The sequence below is a fragment of the Epinephelus lanceolatus genome, chromosome 11 (assembly GCF_041903045.1).
Source record: "Epinephelus lanceolatus isolate andai-2023 chromosome 11, ASM4190304v1, whole genome shotgun sequence".
In the NCBI taxonomy this organism is placed as follows: domain Eukaryota; kingdom Metazoa; phylum Chordata; class Actinopteri; order Perciformes; family Serranidae; genus Epinephelus; species Epinephelus lanceolatus.
This window is the reverse complement of record NC_135744.1, coordinates 13,273,975-13,301,536: the sequence shown is the minus strand read 5'-3', so window position 1 is coordinate 13,301,536 and position 27,562 is coordinate 13,273,975. Positions and strand designations below refer to the sequence as shown.

Sequence of the window (27,562 nt, the reverse complement as noted above, 5' to 3'; positions counted from 1 at the left end):
ATCCTTCTCTGTGCACTATTAGGGTTGAAATACACAAACAGACATTAAACTACAGTGCACTAAGATAACCTCCCATTTCTGCTGCTCTTCCTTTGTTTTCAGACTCATTGCAGGTGAAGCTGGGTGAGTTTCTGCCCAGGGTTCTGGACGGTTCAGCTGAGACAGTAGTTCTTAAAGACCCACCCAAAGTCCATGTCAACCAAGCCCATGATCTGTGCAGCCGCCTGGCCGCTGTCATGGAGTCCATCCACAGCACCTCGATAGTCATCGTGAAGTAAAGCCCTGAATGAAACCCCCAACAACCTCCTTGAACTGTGCGTCTGACCGGCAAGCAACATGGCTGATAGCTCGTTCTGTGCTGACAGACTGTGGGGTTGAGACAGCGTGTAGTTTTCAACAAGCCAAATTATGTATTTCATTTTACCTTCAGTTTTAGCATTGCACATGAAATTCACTGATATTTTAACATAGCACGCTGTAAGCACTCATTAGGGATAGACTGGGATGGGGCAGGGTTCTCACCACCTGAATACATGCTCATTACAATGTTATCAGGACATTTCAGCCCAAACTTCTCTGTGAAAGCCCTGTGAAAGAAATGATCAGAATGAATCCTCCGTTTTCTTCTCAGCAGCTTTCATGAATTCTTTCTGTCTGCCCACCACTATCAGCAGCCCCCACCCAGTCTACTGAGAAAAGACTAACAGTGCTTAAAAATTGGAAAAGCCTTAAAGTAGCAGCAGGTTATGTGAAAGAGGCCAACTGTGATTGTTTTTATGCCTCCATGCCGGCGATAGCCGTAGCTGGAGCATTATATTTTCGGGTTCTCCTGAAGGAGATATCTCTAGAATGCCTTCAGGGATTTTTTCAGATTTAACACAAACGTCCACTTGAACTCGGCAATGAATTGATTAGATTCTGGTGGTCAAAGGTCACTGTGACCATGTCTGTGTCATTCTTGTGAACGCAATATCTCAAAAACACCTTGAGGATTTTTTTTCCCAAATTTGGCACAAACTTCCACTTGGACTTATCAATGAACTGATTAGATTCTGGTGGCCATAGGTCAAAGGTCAATGCATCTATCTCATTGTTGTGAACGCAATATCTCATGAATGCCTTGAGGAAGTCTATTCAAATTTGACACAAACGTCCACTTGGATGTTCCATAGAAGAGTAGACTGATTAGAATTTGGTGGTCGAACATCAAAGGTCAAGATCAGTGTGACCTCACAAGATATGTAGAAATTATTTCCTTTCTCTCCTTTTTATGTCTCCACGCCGGTGATAGCCGAGGCTGAACAAATGATCTTATCAGCTTGTCCATCCCATTCTTGTGAACGCATTATCTCAAGAATGCCTTGATGGAATTTCTTCAGATTTGGCACAAATATCCACTTAAACTCTACAATAGACTCATTAGAATTTGGTGGCCAAAGGGTCAAAGGTCAAATGTCACTGTGACCTCACAAAATATGTTTTTGGCCATAACTCAAGAATTCATACACTAATTATGACAAAACTTGACACAAATGTCTAACAGGATAAAATAATGAAGTGATGACATTTATATCCAAAAGGTCAAAGGTCAACTTCACTGTGACAGTATAATGTTCTGCATCAAACACTTTTCTGGCCTTCAGTCAGTGTCATATCTCAGGAACAGAAGGGGAGACATTTGGTCAGATACTGAATTGGTGACTTTAATCTTGAAACTGTGCTGATTGTATGGATGTGCTGGATCCATGTTTTCACTGACATGGATGTAAACTGTAAGAGTGCGCGGAGGCATCAACCGCGGGGCGGTAATTCTAGCTCTCCCATGACCCACAGAACTGGCAGCAGTTATTTGTTTACCAGATCAGTTGACACCTGAAAACATGTTTAAGCCTTTCTGCCTCATTTTGGTAGCCTGGTATCACCCAGCCAATTCAAAATGCAAATTAGCGAACAATGCATAGACAATAAATAAAACATAAGGTTGCATATTTTCCATTTTGGTACCCACTTCAAAAGCACAACACTTACCGCCATGCCCAGTTCTGGTTCTGTGTAGCGGCTCTGATCTGTTACCTAAAAAACTGTGTAGCTGTTCCTGTAATCAGCTTCTCATCAGCCGCACAAACAGCTTGAAGCTCAGATCAGCACTCTGAACAGTTCAGGCATGGACATGTTTTATTGGCCGTCAAACCTGTTAACTTTAATTACTGGTAACAACTGGCGTGTCACTCAACTCTGCAGGAAGTGACTGGATCGGTAGGATTTTTTGTTGTGTTGTTGTGAAGCAGTGTGAACACACAATAAGGCCTTCATACAGGGCTGAATGATATAAAAGAAACACTAGATTTTTACTGCACAGTAACAAATGCTTTTTTAAGTATATGTTTTATATTACTTTGTATTTTTCCAAAACAGGAAGTGTCACATGTAGGTGAAGCTGGAAAAAGATATCCACAGTACTATTATGCATAAAAATATAAATGGTAGGGCATCTGTAACTGTTTAAAGAGCTGCTGCATGCTCAGATGTTCAGACTGCAGTAAATCTGTGCACTTAGAACTATCAGTCAGTGGCAACTCTTTGTTTACGTCTGACAGAGCACTGTTGGACAGCACCTTGCTCAACACGTGCCTTTTCTCCCCTTTTAAAGGGTTCTTTGTAAACCATGTAAACCCTTTCAAAGGAAAGACATGGGACAAGAGATGAAATCCTTTTTTCTGAGGTCCCAGATGCAACGCAGTATCAAGAATGAATCCTCTTAATCGGGATTTTTTTTAGGACAGAAACATGGAGCTCCTCGAACAGCCATTTCTGGCTGCTGATTTCACACTGCTTTTTCACTCTGTACTCTGTGATGATACTCAATAAATGTTTTAAATACCCAGTGTACACCATCATCTTTGACTGTCTTCATTTGTGTAGTGGGAGAAATGCTTGCTAAAAAGTGTCTGGCTGTAATGAGAAATAAAAATGACGTGATTTACGGCTTCAGTGGATTAAAGCCCTGTCTCCACCAAACCCTTTCAGTCATGCGAACAAATGTATACAGTAGTCCTATATACTGGGAGAAAGGGAAGATGATGAGGAGAAATGGGAATCCGTGAGAGGCGAGAGATGAGAACGTGAGTGGACATAACATGCCTGAGACCCTGAAACTAGAAGTAGCATTAACTAACAGCGAAGCAGTGAAAAGGAGGGTGATGGCTGGTTCCATGTACTACTGGCTGTTTAAGAGAAATAAACAGTAAAGGTAAGCATATGATTCTCTTTGTAGTGCTTTTTGAATGACTTGGTGATGGTGATGAGCCTCTATGAAATCGTGAAATATGCTGGCAATCTCAAGCGCTCTGTGGGCATGATTTGCACGCATGCAATTAAAAACAAATCACAACTGATTGTGTCCCCCCAAAACTTGTCATCAGATCTGCACCCATGTTTTCAGTACAGTACCTTTGGAACCAACAGTAACCCTTCAGACATGGTACCTAGACCCTCGGTCTGTTTAGTGTTTCCACCACAGACAGTCCTCTTAAATTTGGGCGGGGTTGTTGTCACTCACTGCTCCGTCCAGCGCTCACTGTATTTCCTCATCAGCGGTGACACAGATGGAAGTCTGCACTTGGTTTATTGTCCACAGAACGAGGCTGCACGCCGACATTTTCAGAACAAAATAGAACAGGCTGCAGTGAGAGTCTCTCTCCATGGGATATTTAAAAATAGCAGCTTTGTGCATTTAGTCCTTCTCAGGCAAGCTCAGGGGTTTAGCGTTGCTGGAGCCCACAGGAACGACGCTTTGCGACATGAGGATTAGAATATATGACCTTCACATAATCCAGCCAAAATTAATACATATAAATGCTTGAAGATCCACTCATTACTAAAAGTGTCTGTCATATAAAAACTAAAGTGATGGTCAAAGTTGTCACAGTGAAATTTAAGGTGTGTTGATTGAGTCACCTCATCACCTCATGCATTGAGTAACATTACAAGTAAATGTTCCACCTTAAAAGTTGACAGCAGTCGGCCCAGTGAATGAAGTTATTTTTTCTCTGACTCCGGGCAAAACATCCTTTCATTTATAGTTACAGTTTACTAATAAAACTCAACCAAAAACTTCCCCAGTTGATTTGTTACAGTGAGACACCTTTTTTATTGTATTGCAAGTTTTCTGAAATGTTATCTTTAAATATGCACTAATTTGCACATTTCCAGAACAGAAATCTGAACATTGGATAAATCCAGGTTCAAAATTCTTGTTTCATTTCATTGACATTTTAGAGTCAAATGTTTTTACAGAGGGGATTTGGGATATTTATTCTTTGTTTCTTAATAAATCAGAAATCACTGTGCAAACCATTTTTTTAAAAATCTATTTTCGCGATGTTTTTAGGAATAAAGTGTTACATTAATCAGTTGATATATAAACTCATTTTGAGACAATGGCCTTTAAAGATATGTACTCTAAGATTCCATATGTTTTTAAGTGTACGAATTTTGACTAATAGATATCACGATTAAAGTTCCTCAGTTGATTAATATGCAAATGAGGCATAATCTAATTAAATATGTGCCTTTTGCATAGAATTGCAGAGCTGAAATCTGAATTAAAATAAACACTTAAATATATATTTTGGACATTTTCTTTCTACTCGTCTGAAAGAAGACATGCTATGGAAGCAAAAAAAAAAAAAAAAAAAAACAAGTCACCAGACTCCATTGAGAAAAACAGTAATTTTGGCTCACTGAACGCAGGAGCTGCTGGTCTAACGCTGCTTTGATCAGTTAGTGAGTTTGTGTTATTGTGTGACTTTAGTGAATCCAAAGTAACTCTTTCAAACACCAAAGTCACACAATTACATAAATAAAATAACTGATGGAAGCAGCAGTAGACCAGCAGCTCCTGTGTTCGGGACTGTTAAATTACTGCTTTTTTTAGTGGAGTCTGGCTTTGAAGAAATGACATAAAGGTTTCAGTTCCCCATCAGCAATGGCTGCCTGGCCGAAAGGTAAAGATTTCTGCAATGTGAAGTTAAAGAAAATACTCTCAATATACACTTAAACTGATAATGGTGGTTGTTGTAGGTGAGACCTTTTTTTAGGTGTTTAAAATATATTTTATCGCTGACCCCTCCACAGCAGTACATTGCTTAGCTTCTGGGTCAGACTCCAGCCTGCTTCTCCAAACTGGGGGCGTGCCGACAATCATTTACTGTAGGTAACAGATTGACCATGGATGAGTACCTCATACAACCCCACTTCAAAAAAATCTGAACTATCCCTTTAAGAGAAATGCAGATTACCTCCAGGCTCATCGTTTGACAAATGTCCCTGCTTTCTGACCCCTGACACCCATCTTATTTCATACTTTCACACATGAGGCTGTGAGTAACTCTACCCATCTGGTCCTTGATTTACGAGCAGCAGTGACATTCTTACATTTCAGCCTCTTCCGCCTGTGTCTTAAGTGCTAAACTTCTGTGCTGTTTTCATGGCTTCAGTTTGCAATGGCACACATAATCTCCCGAGTCCCTTCTGCAGCACTCCACCAGAACAGTGTTCTGTTTCTTCACTGTTAATCAAATCCACATCAAAGGTGAGATTAAACTGAGATTAAGAGAATAATACGAGTGAGTCAGGGTCTGTGCTGGGCTGGATTAAGATCTGATTTTCACTGTCTCTGTCGTCCATAACTACTCTGATGCAGGATGTGTGAAGGCTGCCAGAAGGGGTGCTGATGATGACAAGTCTTCAGCTGTCCGAAGGTGTCAGGACATGTGCTGTTATTGTTCCATCTGAAAACCTGTCGTTTGAGGCGTGTGGTTGGTCATTCTGTGCAAAAGTAGTCATCATGTGGTTTGTAGTAATGTTCATTTGCACACAACACATTACAGCAGTGCAACTGTTGCACTCTTAAGATGACAGGACTTGGTCTTCTGTTTGGCAACTTTATTTTTCCCGGCCCTCTCCCCCTCTCAGGGTGGTATCTGTATCATCCTCAAGTTCAGGTCCTCTACCAGCGGCCTGGGAGTTTGAGGGTTCTGCACAGTACCTTAGCTGTTCCTAGGACTGCACACTTCTGGACTGAGGCTTCAGATGTTGTGCCTGGAATCTGCCGGAGCCACTCGAGTGGTCCTACTACCACGGGGACCATGCAACATCAACCACATGAATGCCAGGACCCAAGGTTTCTGTTGGGAAACCTTGGATCCTGGCATTCATGTGGTTGTCACCTGACACCCCCCCCTCACCTAAACACCAGTTCAAACCAGGTACCTCCACTCATGGCAACGGCACTCCCAGTAGATGTGGCCCCCCAGCAGGACAATGCACCGTGCCCTACCTGCTCAGGAGTGATCCAAGGAATGTGACGAAGAGCTCAAGGCGTCAACCTGGCCTCCAAATTCCCCAAATCCCAGTCTGATCAAACATCTGTGGGACATGCTGTTACCCCACCTCACAACCCACAGGACCCAAAAGATCTGAAGCCAAGGTGTTGGTGCCAGACACCATAGGACACCCTCCAGAGGTCCTCCAGAGCCAAGTCCGGTCCAAGTACATCACTCAAATGTTAGATCAGATTGGGATCTGCGGTATTTGGAGGTCAGGTCAACACCTTGAGCTCTTTGTAGTTTGTAGGCAGTTTCTGTGGTGTGACATGGTGCATGGTGCATGCTGGTGGGGCACTGACATCCACTATTGCTGTTGCCATGAGTGTAACGGATCAGTGTATATACATATATATTTATTTATTTTTTATTATTATTTTTTTTTGTAATAATTTGCTCGGAGCAGCTTGATCTCACATGGCAGCACAACAAACATGTCCTCTGAAAGAAAAAGCAAAAAAAAGGTGCCCCCTAATGACGTTTCTCGCTCACAGATTATTTTACCCTCTGTCTGTATAAACAATGAACTCAGGCAGAAGAATAAACAAAGTATTTAATCAAGGGACAGAAAAGGAAATTGAAATGTGTTCTGCTGGAGATGCCTGACGCATGACATTTTCATTGAGTTCATAAAGTTGAATATTTCACAACACCATTCCTGTTCATTCAGATTCAAACAGTGCCAGCATTGTTATCATTACGATTTCCTGAGGATGTTTTGGAGCTTTCTCTCCGCTCTGCATCAGTGAACATTTCCACATCCAGCAATGACGGGTTACATGAACACCATGCATTGTCTATTTCATCTCAAGAGTTGCAGCTGAGTTTAAGACGGACACATGTGAAACAACAACAAACAGGACGTTTGAGGAGATTCAAAGTGTCAACTAATGGCCAATAACGTGAAATGTGTCGGCTCTGTGAGGCTTCAGCCAGCTGCCTGCTGGAGGGAAATGTTGCAGTGTGAAACTGAGCATGTTATTCAGAGTTTGAGGCCGAGCCAGGGGTCATTTTGGTTTCCTTGCATTGCGAGCCATAAACATTAGCATAGGCATAGACATAGACTCTGGGCCCTTTATAAAAATAGGCTATATCCAAATTTATAAATGGAGATGTCTGAAATAATGTTTGACAGTGACGAACGCACTGCTGTACACTGACGTGTGACGTGGCTGACACAGTGTTAGAGGCACCGGGCTTCATAAATCTGCAGCGACTGTGACACAATGAGTGATGTTGGGAGGAGGAATAACAACACGTGTATAATGATACGGGTCATTATTTCTTCTTCGCCCATTTAAGTTTTTATCCAGCTGCAGTTCTGACATCTGTTTTGTGCATCAGTGGACGGGGATTATTTGCTGTATGTGTGTGTCATACACCTGATTTAATTTGACAGTTTTCGTAATGTGAACCTTTCGTGCTTTTATTTTGAAGGCAACACGCCCAACCGGAAGCGTTCGTTTTAACTAGTTTTCCTGATCTTCACCAGCTACGGGAGTTTCCTCCTGCGAGCGGCCCGAAAACAGAGAAATCCGACGCCAGGTGAACATACCTGGGAATGAGGAAAGCCAGCAGCCAGGTGTGTTAAACATGGCGGGGAGGAGTAACGTTACAGAGCCTGGCTCGACCGCTGGAAGCTGAACAAAGACGCTGCTGATTACCGCATCCGAAGAGCGGAAGTTGTTGAACGAAAACAGTCGGAGGGACCGAGACGGTGTTCATTTATTGCCTTGTGCAGCGTGGACAGAAGACTTGTCGGAGTTTAGGAGTTTGGATAATTCAGAAAGCACCTCTGGAGACAGGTAAGACAGAAAAAGTTGCAAACGGACGAGGGATTTTTTTCATCAGAAGTGTTGAGTAGTTAGCTAACTAAGTTAGCTAGCTAACGTTACAGGAGTGTCTTCCCTCTCTGAATATTGTCTCACTGTCACTAACTTTCTGCTTATAACCGTGACAAATACAGATGATTTAATATCACATTTTTTCACCAGAAAGTTTGACTTTAATTTTAGTAATTTTCCCTTCCGGCTTGAAGGCACGTTGATGAAAATAAACTAGCGTTGTGTTAGCTAAACTCGGTAAACGGATCCTGCTAACTTGGTCTAAATATATATGGAGGCGTAAAGGTGCACTCATCTGCTGAGGTGTGAGCTCTGCACAGATCAGGCCACCACAGCAGCACCCGGTGCTTTACTCTAATTAGATAGTGTATGTCTTGCATTTTGTTGTAACCGGGTGTTGCATCACTCCCAACTTTGCATTTAGATTCACAGCTGTTTTTGACACAAGCCATTTTGGTACTTCCTGTTTATTTTAAAGGTAATCAGTGTGAACATTAACGTTACATATCTTGTATTTCTACTGTGATCAGTTGAATATGTGTCAGAAAGTGTCTGCAAATCACTGAATTCTGTTTATTTTGACACTTTACAAATGTCCTAACTTGTTCTGGAGCCGGGGTGTTGTACAGTTTCAGGATAAATGCAGAGGATAGTAACTCTTTCTTATTTGACTTCCATTTGTCGTCACGTTGACAGGTGTGCTCGCACAAACTTGGGAAACCAGTGATTTGTGTTTGCTCAAAGTCTCTGTTGTTAGCAGAGATGAACAGGCAGTGAGGGAACTGAGCTGGCAGACTGAAGTATATGGACACTAGAACATTAAATACGTTCTTGTGCAGACTGCTGGATGTATCTTTCCAAATACATGATTATTAACAGGGCTCCAGACTGACTTTGGTTAGTCAGAGCACTGTAGCCCTTAACTTTGGGAGCACAAGCAGAACATGTAGGGGCACATCTTAAATCGTCCTGCAACACAATTATTCACATTTTTGGCCATTTTAACTGCATCATAAACTGTCTGTGTCTACTGTATGTTAACCTTGGACTGTTTTAATTATTGAAGTATTTAGCATCACAGACGTGTGGTCAGTGGGATGTGAGGATTCTTAAAATAACATCTGTACAGATGTGAAGCCCTGACTATATCTGACTGATCTTTAATGAAAGTTTTTGTCTTGTATTTTTTCCCCTCTGACACAATTTATTTAGGCTATGTAGTTGAGGGTACAGGTCAAACTGATACGATTATGAGAATACATGTCAAATGGAGGTTGAACCATGAACATAAATTACAGAAAGCCTGTGAAGCATTTTAATAACTCAAACTATAATAATTAAAACAATTGGAGACTCAGAACAAACTGATATGAGTTTGGATTCATTTGGATTCAGCCCAAATGTCCGGACTTCACTGCACATGCAGATGCACAGACTTTGCAGGCACGCTCCCGAGAAGTCCGGGAGTGCTGTCTAAATCCACAATTCAGTACTGACCACGAGGGGTGTCAAGTGGACTCTCTGCAGACTTACAGAGAGTCCATTTGGGGTGCAGACTTCAGCAGACTACTATTAAATAACCTACATTTTATTGCAATACGGACATGATGTTGTGGGCTTTTGAACTGCCGAAAAACAAACAAACATATGAATGTGAAAATAGTTATTGATAGTTAGGTCTATTAAATGTTTCTTGAATTGTGTCGGCCAGAAATAATATTCAACCACATCATGATACAGAAATATGTAGAAGTATGGGCTGTAGGGGAACTGAAAATAAATTTTATTATTGCAGGCTGTGCAGTGAAATAGGCTAAAAAAATGGGCAAAAAACAAGAAAAAAAGGATTCTGATGTCAGTAATGCCCAATTTATTGAATTATAGTCCTGTTCTTTTTCACAAACATTTGTTTTCATACACTGTAGCCTGTAATACAGAGGTGTATTAATACATTTTTGTTTAGTCACAAAAAAGGCTATATGTGGGAATTATATCTTGTTATCTACAGGAACAGATGAGTAGGCACGGTTCATCAAATTATATGACATATATATGAATATGCCAGCAGCGACAGTACAGCTGAAGTCCGCGAGGGCTCAGTCTGCAGGTCCAGAGTTTGGACATTTGAATTCAGCCTCTGACTTGACCGCAGCTTGTTGTCACCGCATCCTGCTGCAGCCGTCTGCTCTCGTCCACTTTCCAGGCGAGGCGCAGTTCACCTCCAACGAGCCCACTGAGATGAGTGTAGATGATGTGATCCTCGCAGTTAACCAATCCCTCACTCCCTGACTTTCCTCCTGTCACACACATTGGCCTACACTGACGGACTCTCTCCCTTGTTTTAATACATAAAAAAAAGGCTGCAAATTTGCAGGTTGCACACAAGTGAGTAGTTGTAAAAAGCACTTTCACTGACTTCAAAAACAGTGGCACAATATGCTGGTCTTCTTTTCTGCGTCTTTACTTTTGGGACCTGGCTGCAGATACACTGCCTGGCCAAAAAAAAAGTCGCCACCTGGATTTAACTAAGCAAATAGGTACGAGCCTCCTATTGGATAATTACTGCATGGGCGATTATCTTTCAGCTGGCAACAAGTTATTTAACCCCAACTGGTGCAATGAGTTGCTTCTCATTTCCTAAACAACCATGTCGAAAGACACATCCCGTGGTTGTGGAAAAGATGTTAGTCTGTTTGAGAAGGGTCAAATCATTGGCATGCATCAAGCAGAGAAAACATCTAAGGAGATTGCAGAAACTACTAAAATTGAGTTAAGAACTGTCCAACGCATTATTAAAAACTGGAAGGATAGTGGGGACCCATCGTCTTCGAGGAAGAAATGTGGCCGGAAAAAAATCCTCAATGATCGTGATCGGCGATCACTTAAACGTTTGGTGAGATCAAATCGAAGAAAAACAACAGTAGAACTCGGCTATGTTTAATAGTGAAAGTAAGAGCATTTCCACACGCACAATGCGAAGGGAACTCAAGGGATTGGGACTGAACAGCTGTGTAGCCTTAAGAAAACCACTAATCAGTGAGGCTAACCGGAAAAAAAGGCTTCAATTTGCTAGGGAGCATAAAGATTGGACTCTGGAGCAATGGAAGAAGGTCATGTGGTCTGATGAGTCCAGATTTACCCTGTTCCAGAGTTAAGGGCGCATCAGGGTAAGAAGAGAGGCAGATGAAGTGATGCACCCATCATGCCTAGTGCCTACTGTACAAGCCTGTGGGGGCAGTGTTATGATCTGGGGTTGCTGCAGTTGGTCAGGTCTAGGTTCAGCAACAGTATGTGCTCAAAGAATGAGGTCAGCTGACTACCTGAATATACTGAATGACCAGGTTATTCCATCAATGGATTTTTTCTTCCCTGATGGCACGGGCATATTCCAAGATGACAATGCCAGGATTCATCGGGCTCAAATTGTAAAAGACTGGTTCAGGGAGCATGAGACATCATTTTCACACATGGATTGGCCACCACAGAGTCCAGACCTTAACCCCATTGAGAATCTTTGGGATGTGCTGGAGAAGGCTTTGTGCAGCGGTCAGACTCTACCATCATCAATGCAAGATCTTGGTGAAAAATTAATGCAACACTGGATGGAAATAAATCTTGTGACATTGCAGAAGCTTATCGAAACAATGCCACAGCGAATGCATGCCGTAATCAAAGCTAAAGGCGGTCCAACGAAATATTAGAGTGTATGACTTTTTTTTTGGTGGTGACTTTTTTTTTGGCCAGGCAGTGTAGTTGTTCCCTTTATGAGCAATAGTGAGATGATGTTGGGTGATAAGTCCTGGCTCTCAAGCAGTGCTCCAGATTATCCTCAAAAGTGTTGGGCAGGTTAACATCAGGGTTCTGTGCAGGCCAGTCAGGTTCTTCCACATCAAACTGAGAAAAACAATGTGGTTTGTGCGTCGGGGCATCGCTGTGTTGCAACAGGAAATGATCGTCAAGCTGTCACCGCAAAGTTTATTCACATGAACATCAAAATACTTTTGTATGCTGCAGCAGGAAGACTGTCCATATATTTTTAGTCATGTAGTGTATATGACAGGTGGTTAATGAGCTTTTGTGTCGCAGTATGCTACAACTGCTTTAACTTTATTTTGACAGCAGAGTTGGAGTGTAAAAAAATGTGCACACAAACCGTTTTATTCATAATTTTATGTTGCATAGATAATGAAAGCAGCTAATCAAGTGAGCCAATGCGCCATGCATCAAGTTTGTCCTTTCATTATTGATTCATTTTAATCGTTGTTGCATTTTAAAATACTAGTCATCAAACAGTAACTAATCATCATCAAATGAAGTTCTACAACTGCATTTTCTTTGCCATTAGCTGACAGTAGCTACACACTAGATCATAGTTTTTGTCTTTATATTACCTCATTCATTCATTCATTCATTCATTCATCCATTAATTAATCAATTGACAAGCTCTGGATCAGCCCTGGGACTTACAGGAAGGTGCATCAGACGGGTAAACAAGTTAAACCTGGACATAATAATATATTTAAAGCATTTAGAGAGCACCAGCTGCAGGGTAACAAATGCATTATGGATCAAAATGTAGACCATTTTCTTTTTCTCATTTCTGTCAGTTATGGGATGTATTTGTGATTTTTAACCAAAAGGGGTGGTGTGTAGGATTTAGGGGGATTTAGTGGCCCCTAGCTGTGAGAACTGCAACCAGTTAAAACTTCTCCTGGTCAGAATACCTTCAATGTTCATTGTTCAAGAGGTTTTTAACAGGAGACAAGTGCCTGGTGATTTTAAACCAGTAAAACCAGTCCAAAAAAAATTGTTGTTTTCCAGACGCTGCTGTCCCTGAGAGGATGCTAACTTTGTTGGCCGTTATGAAAATGCAGAGACGCCAATGGCCTGATGTAGAGCCAGTGTTTGGCTTGTCCGTTCTGAGCTACTGTTGAAACATGGTGGTGCAATATGGCGGACTCCATGGACGGGGACCTGCTTCCTGTATAGATATAAACAGCTCATTCTAAGGCCAAGAAAACACAACCATTTTTATGCCTCTGCACAGTTGATTGCCGTGGTTGGAGGCATCATGTTTTCAGGTTGTACATGTACATCCGTCCCGTCTTTGTGAACGCAATATCTCAAGAACATCTTGATGAAAATTCTTCAAATTTGACACAAACATTTACTTAGACTCAACGATGAACTAGGGGTGTGCCATATCTTCTTTTTCATGATAATACTGGTATAATTTTTAATCTGAAATGAAAAATTCATATCGTGATACTCATGATATTTTGCCTTGTTGATGTTGTTTATGAACAGCCCCGGACTTCTCAGACTCTTTTAGTGACTTACCGCTCAGAGGGAACCCAGTCAGCGGCTCCTCTGGCAGCAGCACAGTTGGTGTCATAAAGTGATTTTGTCATGAACGTTTGGAAATGTAAACCTACGTGACGCTCACGGCTCAACAAAAAAACTTCATATGTGTGAATGTGTGGTAGTTGTGGTATCATAAGAGCCTGTCACAGGTTACAGCTTGATGATTAGAGGAGAAATGGCAGAGCATAAAGGTCCAGGTGGAAAAAAAACAACTCAATCATTTAGGATTTTACTAAAAGAAGGAAATCACCTGTTGATATATATATATATATATATATATATATATATATATATATATATATATATATATATATATATATATATAGATCCCAGGGGACATTTTTTGTATTTGGGAGCTTTTTAAATGTGTAATTTGTGGTAGATTTTATTTAGTTGAACTATTAATACTGTAACAGAATCTGAATCTCACTCTGAGTTACTGTTGTTCACAAACTAAAGAAATGAGAGATCATTTTGCATTCGTTTTAATTCAGTATCTGACATTTGGTCAGATACTGAATTGGTGACTTTAATCTTGAAACTGTGCTGATTGTATAGATCATCTGTGTGTGAAGCATCCATGTTTTCACTGACATGAATGTAACCTGGAAGAGAAGCGCTAATTCTCATTTATTTAGGCAATTATACACCTAAGAAAACATTATATTATAGTCCATTTCCGTCATTAATCCTCCTAAATCCTGCACACTGCGTCTTCAATTGTGTTTTAAGTTATTTTCTAATCTTAGAGGTACAAAAATACTGTGAGGAAACAGAAAATAGTAGTAAAGTTGCTGCTATTTTTAAAGCAATCTTTATTTCTATTAATCATCCTTTGTCTTTCTCATAATGTTTCTTTCCTGTCTTCCATTTCCTACTGCTCCCACTCAAACACTGAGTGACTGAGTGACAACTCCTCCGTCTCTTTGCCAACAGCATGCCAGAGCAAAATATTATTGTGACAGACAGACATTATGCCTCTAAAGAGTTCACTGCGGGTTGTGGGAATATTTGAGTTTTTCCTTAAAAGGAGAGAGTTGTCGTTGAATATGAACAGAAACACGGAGCTACAGTGATTTAATTTTTGGGAAAATGTACAGTTGTAGCATCTTTTGTATTGTTGCATTGACATGACCGTCTCTGCCCTTTATACCCACCAGGTGCTATGAGCAGTGAGCTGAACGTGCCGATGGGTTCTCCAGCCCCAGGGGTCTCAGAGCGGGCTCCTGACTGCGGGGGGATGGACTACAGGGACTGGGTGCGACGCAGTTACCTGGAGCTGGTCAGCTCCAACCACCACTCCGTGCAGGCCCTGTCCTGGAGGAAACTCTACCTGAGCCGGGCCAAGCTGAAGGCCTCCAGCAGGACGTCTGCTCTGCTCTCCGGCTTCGCAATGGTTAGTTTACTGTTAAAGAACGTGACCGCTTATTTTTCATGTTTCAGCCTGTGGAAAGTTTTTAGTTTCTCACCGCTGATTTCTGGGTATTTCATGGTTTCAGTTCATTTCACTACCGCAAATCATTCTAGCTGATCTACCACAGTGACCTACATGTCTCATGGAAATACAGTGGTGGCAGGATCTGGGTTTAAACTTCCTGTCTGTGTATTCAAGATTCAGTGTTGGCTGCTGAACAGTAACATCAATGCTTAAACTTTAATGTGTTGTTAACATAAATCATAATCCAGTGTCCGGTGTGTAGGATTTAGGGGGATATATTATATAATAGGTATGTCTTTTTTTGGTGTATAGACTCTTTTAGGGTGGAGGTGACAATGATGTAACTTTAATAGCTGGAGGCAAAACACAACTCTCCTGTTTTCATATTTTGGCGTCGATCACTGCCTTTAGCAGCCCGTCCACAACAAGAGTGTCAGAAAAACACTGATTTATTTTAATGTGAAGGTGCTTTATTTAGTGTGTTTTTTTTTTTTACCAGTTTTAATAACCTCCGACCTCTTTTACTGAACTCAACGGAGAAACCACACTAAATGTTTGCGTATGCACAAATGAGGGAATGTATGTACGCCAAAAATACTGTGATTTATAAAACCATGAGTACGCCTTTTATAAAGTCCAAATCAACTTGTCCACAAGTGGACCAGCCTCATATCCCTCCCTCATTCAGGCATAAATGTACAATGCAAAGCACTTCATTAGTGCTGATGTATTGATATAAGCTAGCTGATCAGTGGTTATTTGCGGTGAATCATGGCAACGGCCGAGAGGAAAACGAAGAAGATGAATATTTCTGACGCAGATATTGAGGTGCTTTTGGGTGAGCTGGAGGTTAGTAGCACATAGCCTTTTGTTTGGTGGGCGGTGGGGTCACAAGCTAAAGAAAAGGCTGTTGCTGCTTCTGCTTTTAATGCAGTCAGTTTTAAAGCCTGGTTAATGTGGTTGGGGTGAAAATGACTCGGTATATTCAGGCTTGTTATCGGGTTAAGGAAAGCCAAACTTTCCTGAATCCTGTCATCTTTTACTCACAGTGCCTGATTTGGTGTGAATGTAGCCTTATCATATTGTGACGCAGTAACCTGTAGGGGTGTAAATCACCAGTTTCATCAAGATATGATATTGTATAAATTCTTTGGACAACGATACGATATTTGCTGAAATTACAAAGTCTGCCATGATATGATTTCGGTGAGATGCGATTCAGTGGCCTGCGATCCTTAGGAGACGATTTTATCTGCCCATTTAACACAGTCAGTTACAGAAGAACCTGCCGCACCTTTGTTTTTTACTTTTGGCCATAAAAGATAAAAACAACACATTGATAATTTAAATAATTGTAACTGCTTAAGTGCAGTGAAGTTTAGTTTAAACTGACTCCACTAGCTTGCATGAAACAGCACATGGGATAAGCTAACCTTCAGGGCTTTCTGTCAGAGAGACCTTTGTGAAATAAATCTTTTCCATTTAACCCAAACTATCATCCTAAAACCCTTCCTAAAACTTAACAACTGTCCGACTTAAAGCCCTTAAGGCAAATTTCTCCCAGCAGTTATGTAACATGGACCAACAACAACATCACTTTACACCCCTGGTAACCTGGTTATTTGTGTCCCTGTAAACATGTCATAGGTGGCCATGGTGGAGGTGCAGCTGGAGATGCAGTACAGTTACCCCCCTGTGCTCCTCATTGCCTTCAGTGTGTGCACCACTGTGCTGGTGGCGGTGCACCTCTTCGCTCTGCTGATCAGCACCTGCATCCTGCCCAACGTGGAGGCCGTCAGCAATATCCACAACCTCAACTCCGTCAGCGAGTCACCGCACGAGCGCATGCACCACTACATCGAGCTGGCGTGGGGCTTTTCCACAGCGCTGGGCATTCTGCTGTTTCTAGCAGAGGTGGTGCTCCTCTGCTGGATCAAGTTCCTGCCCGTAGACTGCAGCGGGGCCAAAAAACCAAGCGCCTGTAGCCCCGCAGAGAAGCCGGCGTCAGCCTCATCTGAGTCGCAGGAGAGTGGCTGGAAGGCCGCGCTGGCCTCCACCATCATCATGGTCCCAGTGGGGGTGATTTTTGTGTTGTTCACCATTCACTTCTATCGCTCTCTGGTGCGCCACAAGACGGAGCGCCACCACCAGGAGATCGAGGAACTGCACAAGATTAAGGTACAGCTAGACGGCCAAGAGAGGGGCCTCCAGACTGTGTGATACCATGCCTGCAGCTTTAAGGACTTCTCTTTGTGTCTCATATTTATCTCTTCTCTGACATCTGTTCTGGTTCTTGTTGATGCCTTACTGGGACTCGTAGACAGCGAGCTTTAAAGCTCCTCACTCTGCAGCACAGACAGCCCACACATGTCAGACTGCTAATTTATTCTTAAGGTAAAGTTGCGTTGTGCAGTGCCATGTCTGTGTTTTAAATCTATTTTATGTTTAGGTAAAGGATGTAAAAAGGTTTACAGAAAAAGGGCTACTATGTTCTGTGTGCCATTTTTGTGCCATGTCTGTTTTTATTGTAGGGTTCGGTGACAGTAACTGGTTCCATTCGAATCTGGTACCCTCATTCACTCTGACGTCAGGTTTACACTGGACGCTGAAGTGCTACAAAGCACGATGATTTTCCGTGGACCAGTGCACGCTTTCTTTGGCGCTCATGTCAGAATGGACCCCGAGGTCTGCAGCCGGCTTGCAATCCGAGCGATAGTTCCGGTGTCTGGTCTGATTTTTCCGTGAGTAAATCTGGCAAGAAAACATAGACCACCGCTGTAAAAGAGATGTTGATAAAACTGTTGACAGGACACCTCCAACTGCAAACAAGGCCACTTATGACTCTTTCTATTCTGAATTTTTGAGCCATGGAGGTTATATGTTTGTAAAACTTTCCTCAAGCCGAGAAAAACTGTTTTAAAAATCTGTGACGTCATCACAATGCAAAGTGTAAGAGCCGAGTGGGGCCAGCAGGAGAAACACTTCTGCTCATATTCAGTGAGCCGCCTACCGGGGAAGTAAACCTGGAAGCTATAAAAAAATTTTGGTGTATGCACCAGGCGTGCAGCTCCATTGGAATAAAGTGGCTCCATCTTGCCTTCAAGTCATCCTAAAATATGCCTGGAAATGTCCATCATGGAGGAGAAGCTCCTTGACCAACTGGTGGTACTCCCCATGATCCAGCATCCTTTTTAGGGTCTCATGTACCCACACAGATCGCTCTTTATCTGCTGACAGCCTCTCACCCTCAACCAGAGCTACAGACAGTACCCTCTGCCTCAACATGTCAGGAACAAGACACTAATTACAGTAAAATACAAAAAAAAACCCAACAACGGTAGATTGATTACATGGGACGGTTAGTGTAAGAATGTAATGGGGTGGTTGCCCGGCAAGTGGCATTCCACTGAAATAAAAAAGGCATCACGGTGCTCCTCACGTTATGCAGCCTGCAAAATGCTTTCTGTGTGATCGGGGCCTCACGTGTGATTAGAACAGAACAGAATCTCTCGCTGACCAGCAAGGAGAAATGCGCTTCTGATGTGAGCGACAGTTGACATATCGGCGCGCTTCTGCTTCCAGTGTGAACTTGGCATGAGGCCAACAGGTCTCTTATCAAATCTTATCTCCTTACTCCTTGCTAGCAGAGAGCTGCCATCACTTTCACCAGTGGAAATGGTAAATGCCATAAGTAACTCAAAATCCAACTTTATATTATTGTGCTCTCCGTAACATGAGTTTTGTGCTTAGCCAAATACTGTTTGTTAGGGTGCTCTCACACCTGTCCTGTTTACTCTTGTAAACTCTTAGTCTTTACTCTTGTAACTCCTGTGAACTCTTCTTCAACATTTGGTTTACTTCCTGGATTTTTCCCGCATGGAAATTCTGACCAATCAAGAGCAGCTTTCTCACACAAGTCATTTGATCTGGTCCTCTTGTAAATGCTGCCGTGAGAACACGAACCAACTCTAGGCAATTATACAACTTTGTACCATTATTAGTCCCTGATTCAGACCAAAGGAGACGTCTCTAGGTCTGACAGGACCCTAACAGATAGAAGAATCACTTCCTTAGAACACTCAAGGATCAAAATCTGATCACATATCTGATAGTTTAAGTTATTTATAGATCCAGGTCTTTGCAAATGTTAACTGGATTCAATAAGAGATTTTAATTGGATTTAATATCCTGATTTAATAAACCCAACCTGCTGCATGGATTATGTGGTGAGTAAAGCCACAGTGTTTACACTTGACCTCCTCTTTCGTCAGGCTCACATTATGTAAAACTGAGCTTGTTGTTTTAACTGTAGAGAGCTGAGTCATCACACTGCCAGGACTTGCGTGTTTGTCTCTTTTCTGACTGATTGGGGGGTTTTAAAGTCTTAAGAAATGTTACATTCTGTGTGAAATTGTCAGAAAGTTGGTGTCACTGTTTTTCCGTCTGTCATTTTCCTCCTTTTAAATAGCTTTTATTGACTTAAACAAAGACCACAGCGCCTGTGTCAAAGGTGTCAAACCAACCGACTCTGCACATTGATGCTGCTCCAAGTGCTTCAATATGAATGTTACTGTCAAAATATAGTTCTGCCTTACAGAATTAATGCCTTTTATGAACTGCTGTTATACTAAAAGTCAGAACAGGAGCAGATGGTTATAGCTGGGAATATTGGGTGTGACAAAATGTAAAATAATGACGTTTAAATGTTGAGTCAGAAGAAGGCCCAGAAGGGATGGAGGAGAGGTGGGTAAGAGACAGAGTCAGAGTGACATGTTGTCATCAGTACGACCCTGTGACCTCCTGTGTATACAGTATATATTGGTGACCTTTCAGTAAGTGCAGGTTCATCAACACATACACACACACACCTCCTTGGATGAGGTTTGAATATGTTACTGTGTTTGACAAAACAAAATGTACCATCCTGTTGCCACATTCCAAATAAGATGACTGACCAAAGTGTTGCTCAGTTTGTTTCTCGCTCCTCAGAAGAGACAGAAGTGCACTTGTAGTTTAGTTGTGCAGCGAGTCAGCGCAAAGAATATGTGTTTGTCTCGTGTTTGTGGTTTTGTGCTTCTTCAGGGGATGCTGCAGAGGTCAGGGAGACCTGTGTCGGGGAAATGAAATTCACAGCCTGCAACAGAGTTTCATAATAAAAACATTGTTAAAATTCATATTGTATCCTGTGTCTCTGTGACCAGTCACAAGCAGGATTTACTGTTTGTTTGCATCTCAGGTTGTCAAACCAGACATTCCCCCTATAAGTGCATGTAGAAACACTGCACTTTTTTTTTTTTTTTTAGTGACATACTACATTATGACATTTTATGACTTTTTTTTACCACATGCTGACTGTTTTTTAATGTTTTTTTTCTATGATTACCATACAGTTTTTACTGACTTTCTGACATTTTTGTAATGCCACACTGTACAAGGACTTTTTTAAATGACATATTTTACTGTTATTTTTCAGGGATGTTACTGAGATTTTTTACAGCAAATGACACTATCACTTTTTAAAAACATATTTTGAGTTATTTAGTTTTGATGACATACTACACTGACTTTTTTTATGACATTTTCAATGGCATACCACACCAGGGCTTAATTGCATTTATTTAATCATTTTTACTGACATCTTATAATATGACAATTTTATGAACTTTTATGACATAATGTTTATTAAGTATTATTTACATACTATTTTTTTATTTTGTATGACATGCTTTACAATTATTTTTTTTTTGAATACTTAACTATACTGTCACCTTTGAATGATTTAATGACGCACCACAGGCAGACCATTTGACTTTTTTAATAATTTTCTGTGCTATGACTTGTTATATGTTTTAACATTTTACTATTACGTTTTTGTCATATTTCGGACGACATACTATACTATGACGTTTTTATCATATTTTGGACATCATACTACACTGTGACTTTTTAATCATATTTTTTGGACGACATTCTTTACTATAACTTTTATCATATTTCGGACGACATGCTATACTATGACGTTTTTATCATATTTTGGACGACATAGTATGATGTTTTAATCATATTTTGGACGACATACTATACTATGACGTTTTTAGCATATTTTGGATGACATACTATACCATGACGTTTTTATCATACTATGAGGTTTTTATCATACTATGAGGTTTTTATCATATTTCGGACGACATACTATACTATGACGTTTTTATCATATTTTGGACGACATACTATACTATGACGTTTTTATCATATTTCGGACGACATACTATACTATGACGTTTATATCATATTTTGGACATCATACTACACTGTGACTTTTTAATCATATTTTTTGGACGACATTCTTTACTATAACTTTTATCATATTTCGGACGACATGCTATACTATGACGTTTTTATCATATTTTGGACGACATAGTATGATGTTTTAATCATATTTTGGACGACATACTATACTATGACGTTTTTAGCATATTTTGGATGACATACTATACCATGACGTTTTTATCATACTATGACGTTTTTATCATATTTTGGACGACATACTATACTATGACGTTTTTATCATATTTCGGACGACATACTATACTATGACGTTTTTATCATATTTTGGACATCATACTACACTGTGACTTTTTAATCATATTTTTTGGACGACATTCTTTACTATAACTTTTATCATATTTCGGACGACATGCTATACTATGACGTTTTTATCATATTTTGGACGACATAGTATGATGTTTTAATCATATTTTGGACGACATACTATACTATGACGTTTTTAGCATATTTTGGATGACATACTATACCATGACGTTTTTATCATACTATGACGTTTTTATCATACTATGAGGTTTTTATCATATTTCGGACGACATACTATACTATGACGTTTTTATCATATTTTGGACGACATACTATACTATGACGTTTTTATCATATTTCGGACGACATACTATACTATGACGTTTATATCATATTTTGGACGACATACTATGATGTTTTAATCATATTTTGGATGACATACTATACTATGACGTTTTTATCATATTTTGGACGACATACTATGACTTTTTTATCATATTTTGGACGACACGCTATACTATGACATTTTTATCATGTTTTGGATGACACGCTATACTATGACGTTTTAATCATGTTTTGGACGACACGCCATACTATGACGTTTTAATCATATTTCGGACGACACACTATACTATGACGTTTTGATCATATTTTGGACGACATACTATGACTTTTTTATCATATTTTGGATGACACGCTATACTATGACATTTTTATCATGTTTTGAATGACACGCTATACTATGAGGTTTTTATCATGTTTTGGACGACACGCCATACTATGACGTTTTAATCCTATTTTGGACGACACACTATACTATGACATTTTTATCATGTTTTGGACGACATGCTATACTATGACGTTTTAATCATATTTTGGACGACACACTATACTATGACCTTTTTATCATATTTTGGACGTCATACTATACTATGACGTTTTTATCATATTTTGGACGACATTCTATACTATGACATTTTATCATATTTTGGACGACATACTATACTATGACATTTTAATCATATTTCGGACGACATATTATACTATGACCTTCTTATCATATTTTGGACGTCATACTATACTATGACGTTTTTATCATATTTTGGACGACATACTATACTATGACATTTTATCATATTTTGGACGACATACTATACTATGACCTTTTTATCATGTTTTGGACGACACGCTATACTATGACATTTTTATCATATTTTGGACAACATGCTATACTATGACGTTTTAATCATATGTTGGACGACATACTATACTATGACCTTTTTGTATCATATTTTGGACAGCATACTATACTATGACGTTTTTATCATATTTTGGACGACATACTATACTATGACCTTTTTATCATATTTTGGACAACACGCTATACTATGACCTTTTTATCATATTTTGGACAACATACTTTACTATGACGTTTTTATCATATTTTGGACGACATACTATCATATGACGTTTTTATCATATTTCGGACGACATACTATACTATGACCTTTTTATCATATTTTGGACGACATACTATACTATGACGTTTTTATCATATTTCGGACGGCATATTATACTATGACGTTTTTATCATATTTTGGATGACATGCTATACTATGACTTTTTTATCATATTTTGGACGACATACTATACTATGACATTTTTATCATGTTTTGGACGACACGCCATACTATGACGTTTTAATCATATATTTGACAATATACTATACTATGACGTTTTTATCATATTTTGGACGACATACTATACTATGACATTTTTATATTTTGGACGACATACTATACTATGACGTTTTTATCATATTTCAGACGACATACTATACTATGACGTTTTTATCATATTTTGGACGATATACTATACTATAACTTTTTCATCATGTTTTGGATGACATGCTATACTATTATTTTTTCATCATATTTCAGACGACATACTGTACTATTTAATCATATTTCGGACAGCATACTATACTATGACCTTTTTTTATCATATTTCGGACAGCATACTATACTATAACGTTTTTATCATATTTTGGACAACATACTATACTATGACTTTTTTATCATGTTTTGGACGATATACTATACTATGACCTTTTTATCATATTTTGGACGACATACTATGCTATGACGTTTTAATCATATTTTGGACGACATACTATACTACGACGTTTTTATCATATTTCGGACGACATACTATACCATGACGTTTTTATCATATTTTGGACGACATACTATCATATGACCTTTTCATCATATTTTGGACGATATACTATACTATGACCTTTTTATCATATTTTGGACGACATGCTACACTATGACATTTTTATCATATTTTGGACGACACGCTATACTATGACCTTTTTATTATGTTTTGGACGACACGCTATACTATGACATTTTTATCATATTTTGGACAACATACTATACTATGACGTTTTTATCATATTTTGGACAACACGCTAGACTATGACCTTTTTATCATGTTTTTGACGACATACTATACTATGACGTTTTTATCATATTTTGGACGACATACTATACTATGACATTTTTCTCATATTTTGGACAACATACTATACTGCGACCTTGTGATCATATTTCGGACGACATACTATAATATGACCTTTTTTTATCATATTTTGGACGACATACTATACTATGACATTTTTCTCATATTTTAGACGACATACTATACTATGACATTTGTATCATATTTTGGACAACATACTATACTATGACGTTTTTATCATAAATTTGGACGATATACTATCATATGACGTTTTAATCATATTTCGGACGATATACTATACTATGACATTTGTATCATATTTTGGACAACATACTATACTATAACGTTTTTATCATATTTTGGATGACATGCTATACTATGACGTTTTTATCATAAATTTGGACGACATACTATCATATGACCTTTTCATCATATTTCGGACGACATACTATACTATGACGTTTTTATCATATTTTGGACGACATGCTATACTATGACATTTTTATCATATTTTGGACAACATACTATACTATGACCTTTTTATCACACTTTGGACGACATACTATCCTATGACGTTTTTATCATAAATTTGGACGACATACTATCATATGACCTTTTCATCATATTTCGCACGACATACTATACTATGACATTTTTCTCATATTTTGGACGACATACTATACTATGACATTTGTATCATATTTTGGACAACATACTATACTATGACATTTTAATCATATTTTGGAAGATATACTATGCTGTGACTTTTTTTTATCATTTTTGGACGGCATATTATACTATGACCTTTTTATCATGTTTTGGACGATATACTATACTATGACGTTTTTATCATATTTTGGATGACATGCTATACTATGACGTTTTAATCATATTTTGGACGACATACTATACTATGACCTTTTTTTATCATATTTTGGACAGCATACTATCCTATGACATTTTTATCATATTTTGGACAACATACTATACTATGACCTTTTTTTATCATGTTTTTGACGACATACTATACTATGACCTTTTGATCATATTTCGGATGACATACTATACTATGACATTTTTCTTATATTTTGGACGACGTACTATACTATGACGTTTTTATCATATTTTTGACGACATACTATGATGTTTTTATCATAAATTTGGACGACATACTATCATATATACTTTGACAGTTGTATCATATTTTGGATAACGTTTTTATCATATTTTGGATGACATGCTATACTATGATTTTTTCATCATATTTTGGACGACATACTATACTATGACATTTTTATCATAAATTTGGACGACATACTATCATATGACCTTTTCATCATATTTCGGACGACATACTATACTATGACGTTTTTATCATATTTTGGACGACATGCTATACTATGATATTTTTATCATATTTTGGACAACATACTATACTATGACCTTTTTATCACACTTTGGACGACATACTATCCTATGACGTTTTTATCATAAATTTGGACGACATACTATCATATGACCTTTTCATCATATTTTGCACGACATACTATACTATGACGTTTTTATCATATTTTGGACGACATACTATACTATGACGTTTTATCATAAATTTGGACGACATACTATCATATGACCTTTTCATCATATTTCGGACGACATACTATATTATGACGTTTTTATCATATTTTGGACGACATGCTATACTATGACATTTTTATCATATTTTGGACAACATACTATACTATGACCTTTTTATCACACTTTGGACGACATACTATCCTATGACGTTTTCATCATAAATTTGGACGACATACTATCATATGACCTTTTCATCATATTTCGCACGACATACTATACTATGACGTTTTTATCATATTTTGGACGACATACTATACTATGACCTTTTTATCATATTTTGGACGATATACTATACTATAACGTTTTCATCATATTTTGGATGACATGCTATACTATGACATTTTCATCATATTTCGGACAGCATACTGTACTATGACCTTTTTTTATCATATTTCGGACAGCATACTATACTATGACGTTTTTATCATATTTTGGACAAGATACTATACTTTGACTTTTTTTATCATATTTCGGACAGAATTCTATACTATGACCTTTTTATCGTATTTTGGACGACACGCTATACTATGACATTTTTATCATGTTTTGGACGACATGCTATACTATGACATTTTTATCATATTTTGGACAACATGCTATACTATGACGTTTTTATCATAAATTTGGACGACATACTATACTGTGACGTTTTTTATCATATTTTGGACGACATACTATACTATGACGTTTTTATCACATTTCATATGACATACTATACTATGACCTTTTTATCATATTTTGGATGATATACTATACTTTGACATTTTTATCATATTTTGGACGACATACTATACTATGACGTTTTTATTACATTTCAGACGACAAACTATACTATGACGTTTTTATCGTATTTTGGACGACATGCTATACTATGACGTTTTCATCACATTTCATATGACAAGCTATACTATGACATTTTTATCATATTTTGGACGATATACTATACTTTGACATTTTTATCATAGTTTGGACAACATACTGTACTATGACCATCTTATAAATTTGGACGACATACTATCATATGACCTTTTCATCATATTTTGGACGACATAGTATACTATGACGTTTTTATCATATTTTGGACAACATACTACTATGACGTTTTTATCATATTTTGGACGTCACACTATACTATGACGTTTTTCAATCATATTTTGGATGTCATACTATGGTATAACTTTTTTTATGATTTTTGTATAACATATACTATGATTTGTTTGTGTTATTTTTAATGACACATTAATTTTTTAGAAATCATTTTTAATGATTTAACCTTTGATCTTTTTAAATGTCATTGTGTATGGCTTATCATATCTTGATGTTTGTACAAATCTTCCATTACATACTATGCTACCAATTTTTTCAATTAAATTTGTATTGTGGTATAATATGATTTTTTAATGTTATTTAATGACATACTTTATCATAATTTTTCAACATTTTTTCGCATATCATCCAATGAGTTTTTCAATATTCTTCTAAAGTATACTATACTATGACTTGAGTATATTTTTCACGACACATTATATCATGTGCTTTTTTTTAATGATTTTCTTTTGTATGTATTTAATATATGTAAAAGGTCTTAAAATTAATTAAATCTAACTTTAGGAGTCCTGCCTATACCCTGCTCAGGTGCACTTACAGATTCTTCAGGTAGCTGCCAGACTCATGTGACAACAGTAACTTCACCATCCTGAGAAGAGCAGCACAAGAGGGCGAGAGCATCCTCATGACATTTAAATACTTTATCCAAACTTTAGAAATTCAACAGA

At 38.5% G+C, this 27,562-nt stretch overlaps 2 protein-coding genes across 5 annotated transcripts in view; both read left to right on the top strand.

Annotated features, from left to right (window-relative positions):
* The window catches only part of usp28 (ubiquitin specific peptidase 28), a 45,962-nt gene extending 43,073 nt beyond the window's left edge, over positions 1–2,889 (top strand). For all 4 annotated transcript variants that reach the window (XM_033648285.2, XM_033648295.2, XM_033648275.2 and 1 more), the window contains exon 26: positions 103–2,889. In XM_033648285.2, the coding sequence (XP_033504176.1) occupies positions 103–278 (176 nt within the window). In that variant the 3' untranslated portion in view covers positions 279–2,889. The remainder of the gene's footprint in view (positions 1–102) is intronic.
* Positions 2,890–7,857: 4,968 nt separating this feature from the next.
* orai2 (ORAI calcium release-activated calcium modulator 2) lies at positions 7,858–20,206 on the top strand. Its single transcript, XM_033611662.2, has 3 exons — positions 7,858–8,191; positions 14,755–14,990; positions 16,680–20,206. Exons 2-3 carry the CDS (start codon positions 14,760–14,762, stop codon positions 17,250–17,252), a joined length of 804 nt encoding a protein of 267 aa, XP_033467553.1. The 5' UTR covers positions 7,858–8,191; positions 14,755–14,759; the 3' UTR covers positions 17,253–20,206.
* The last annotated feature ends 7,356 nt before the right edge of the window (positions 20,207–27,562 follow it).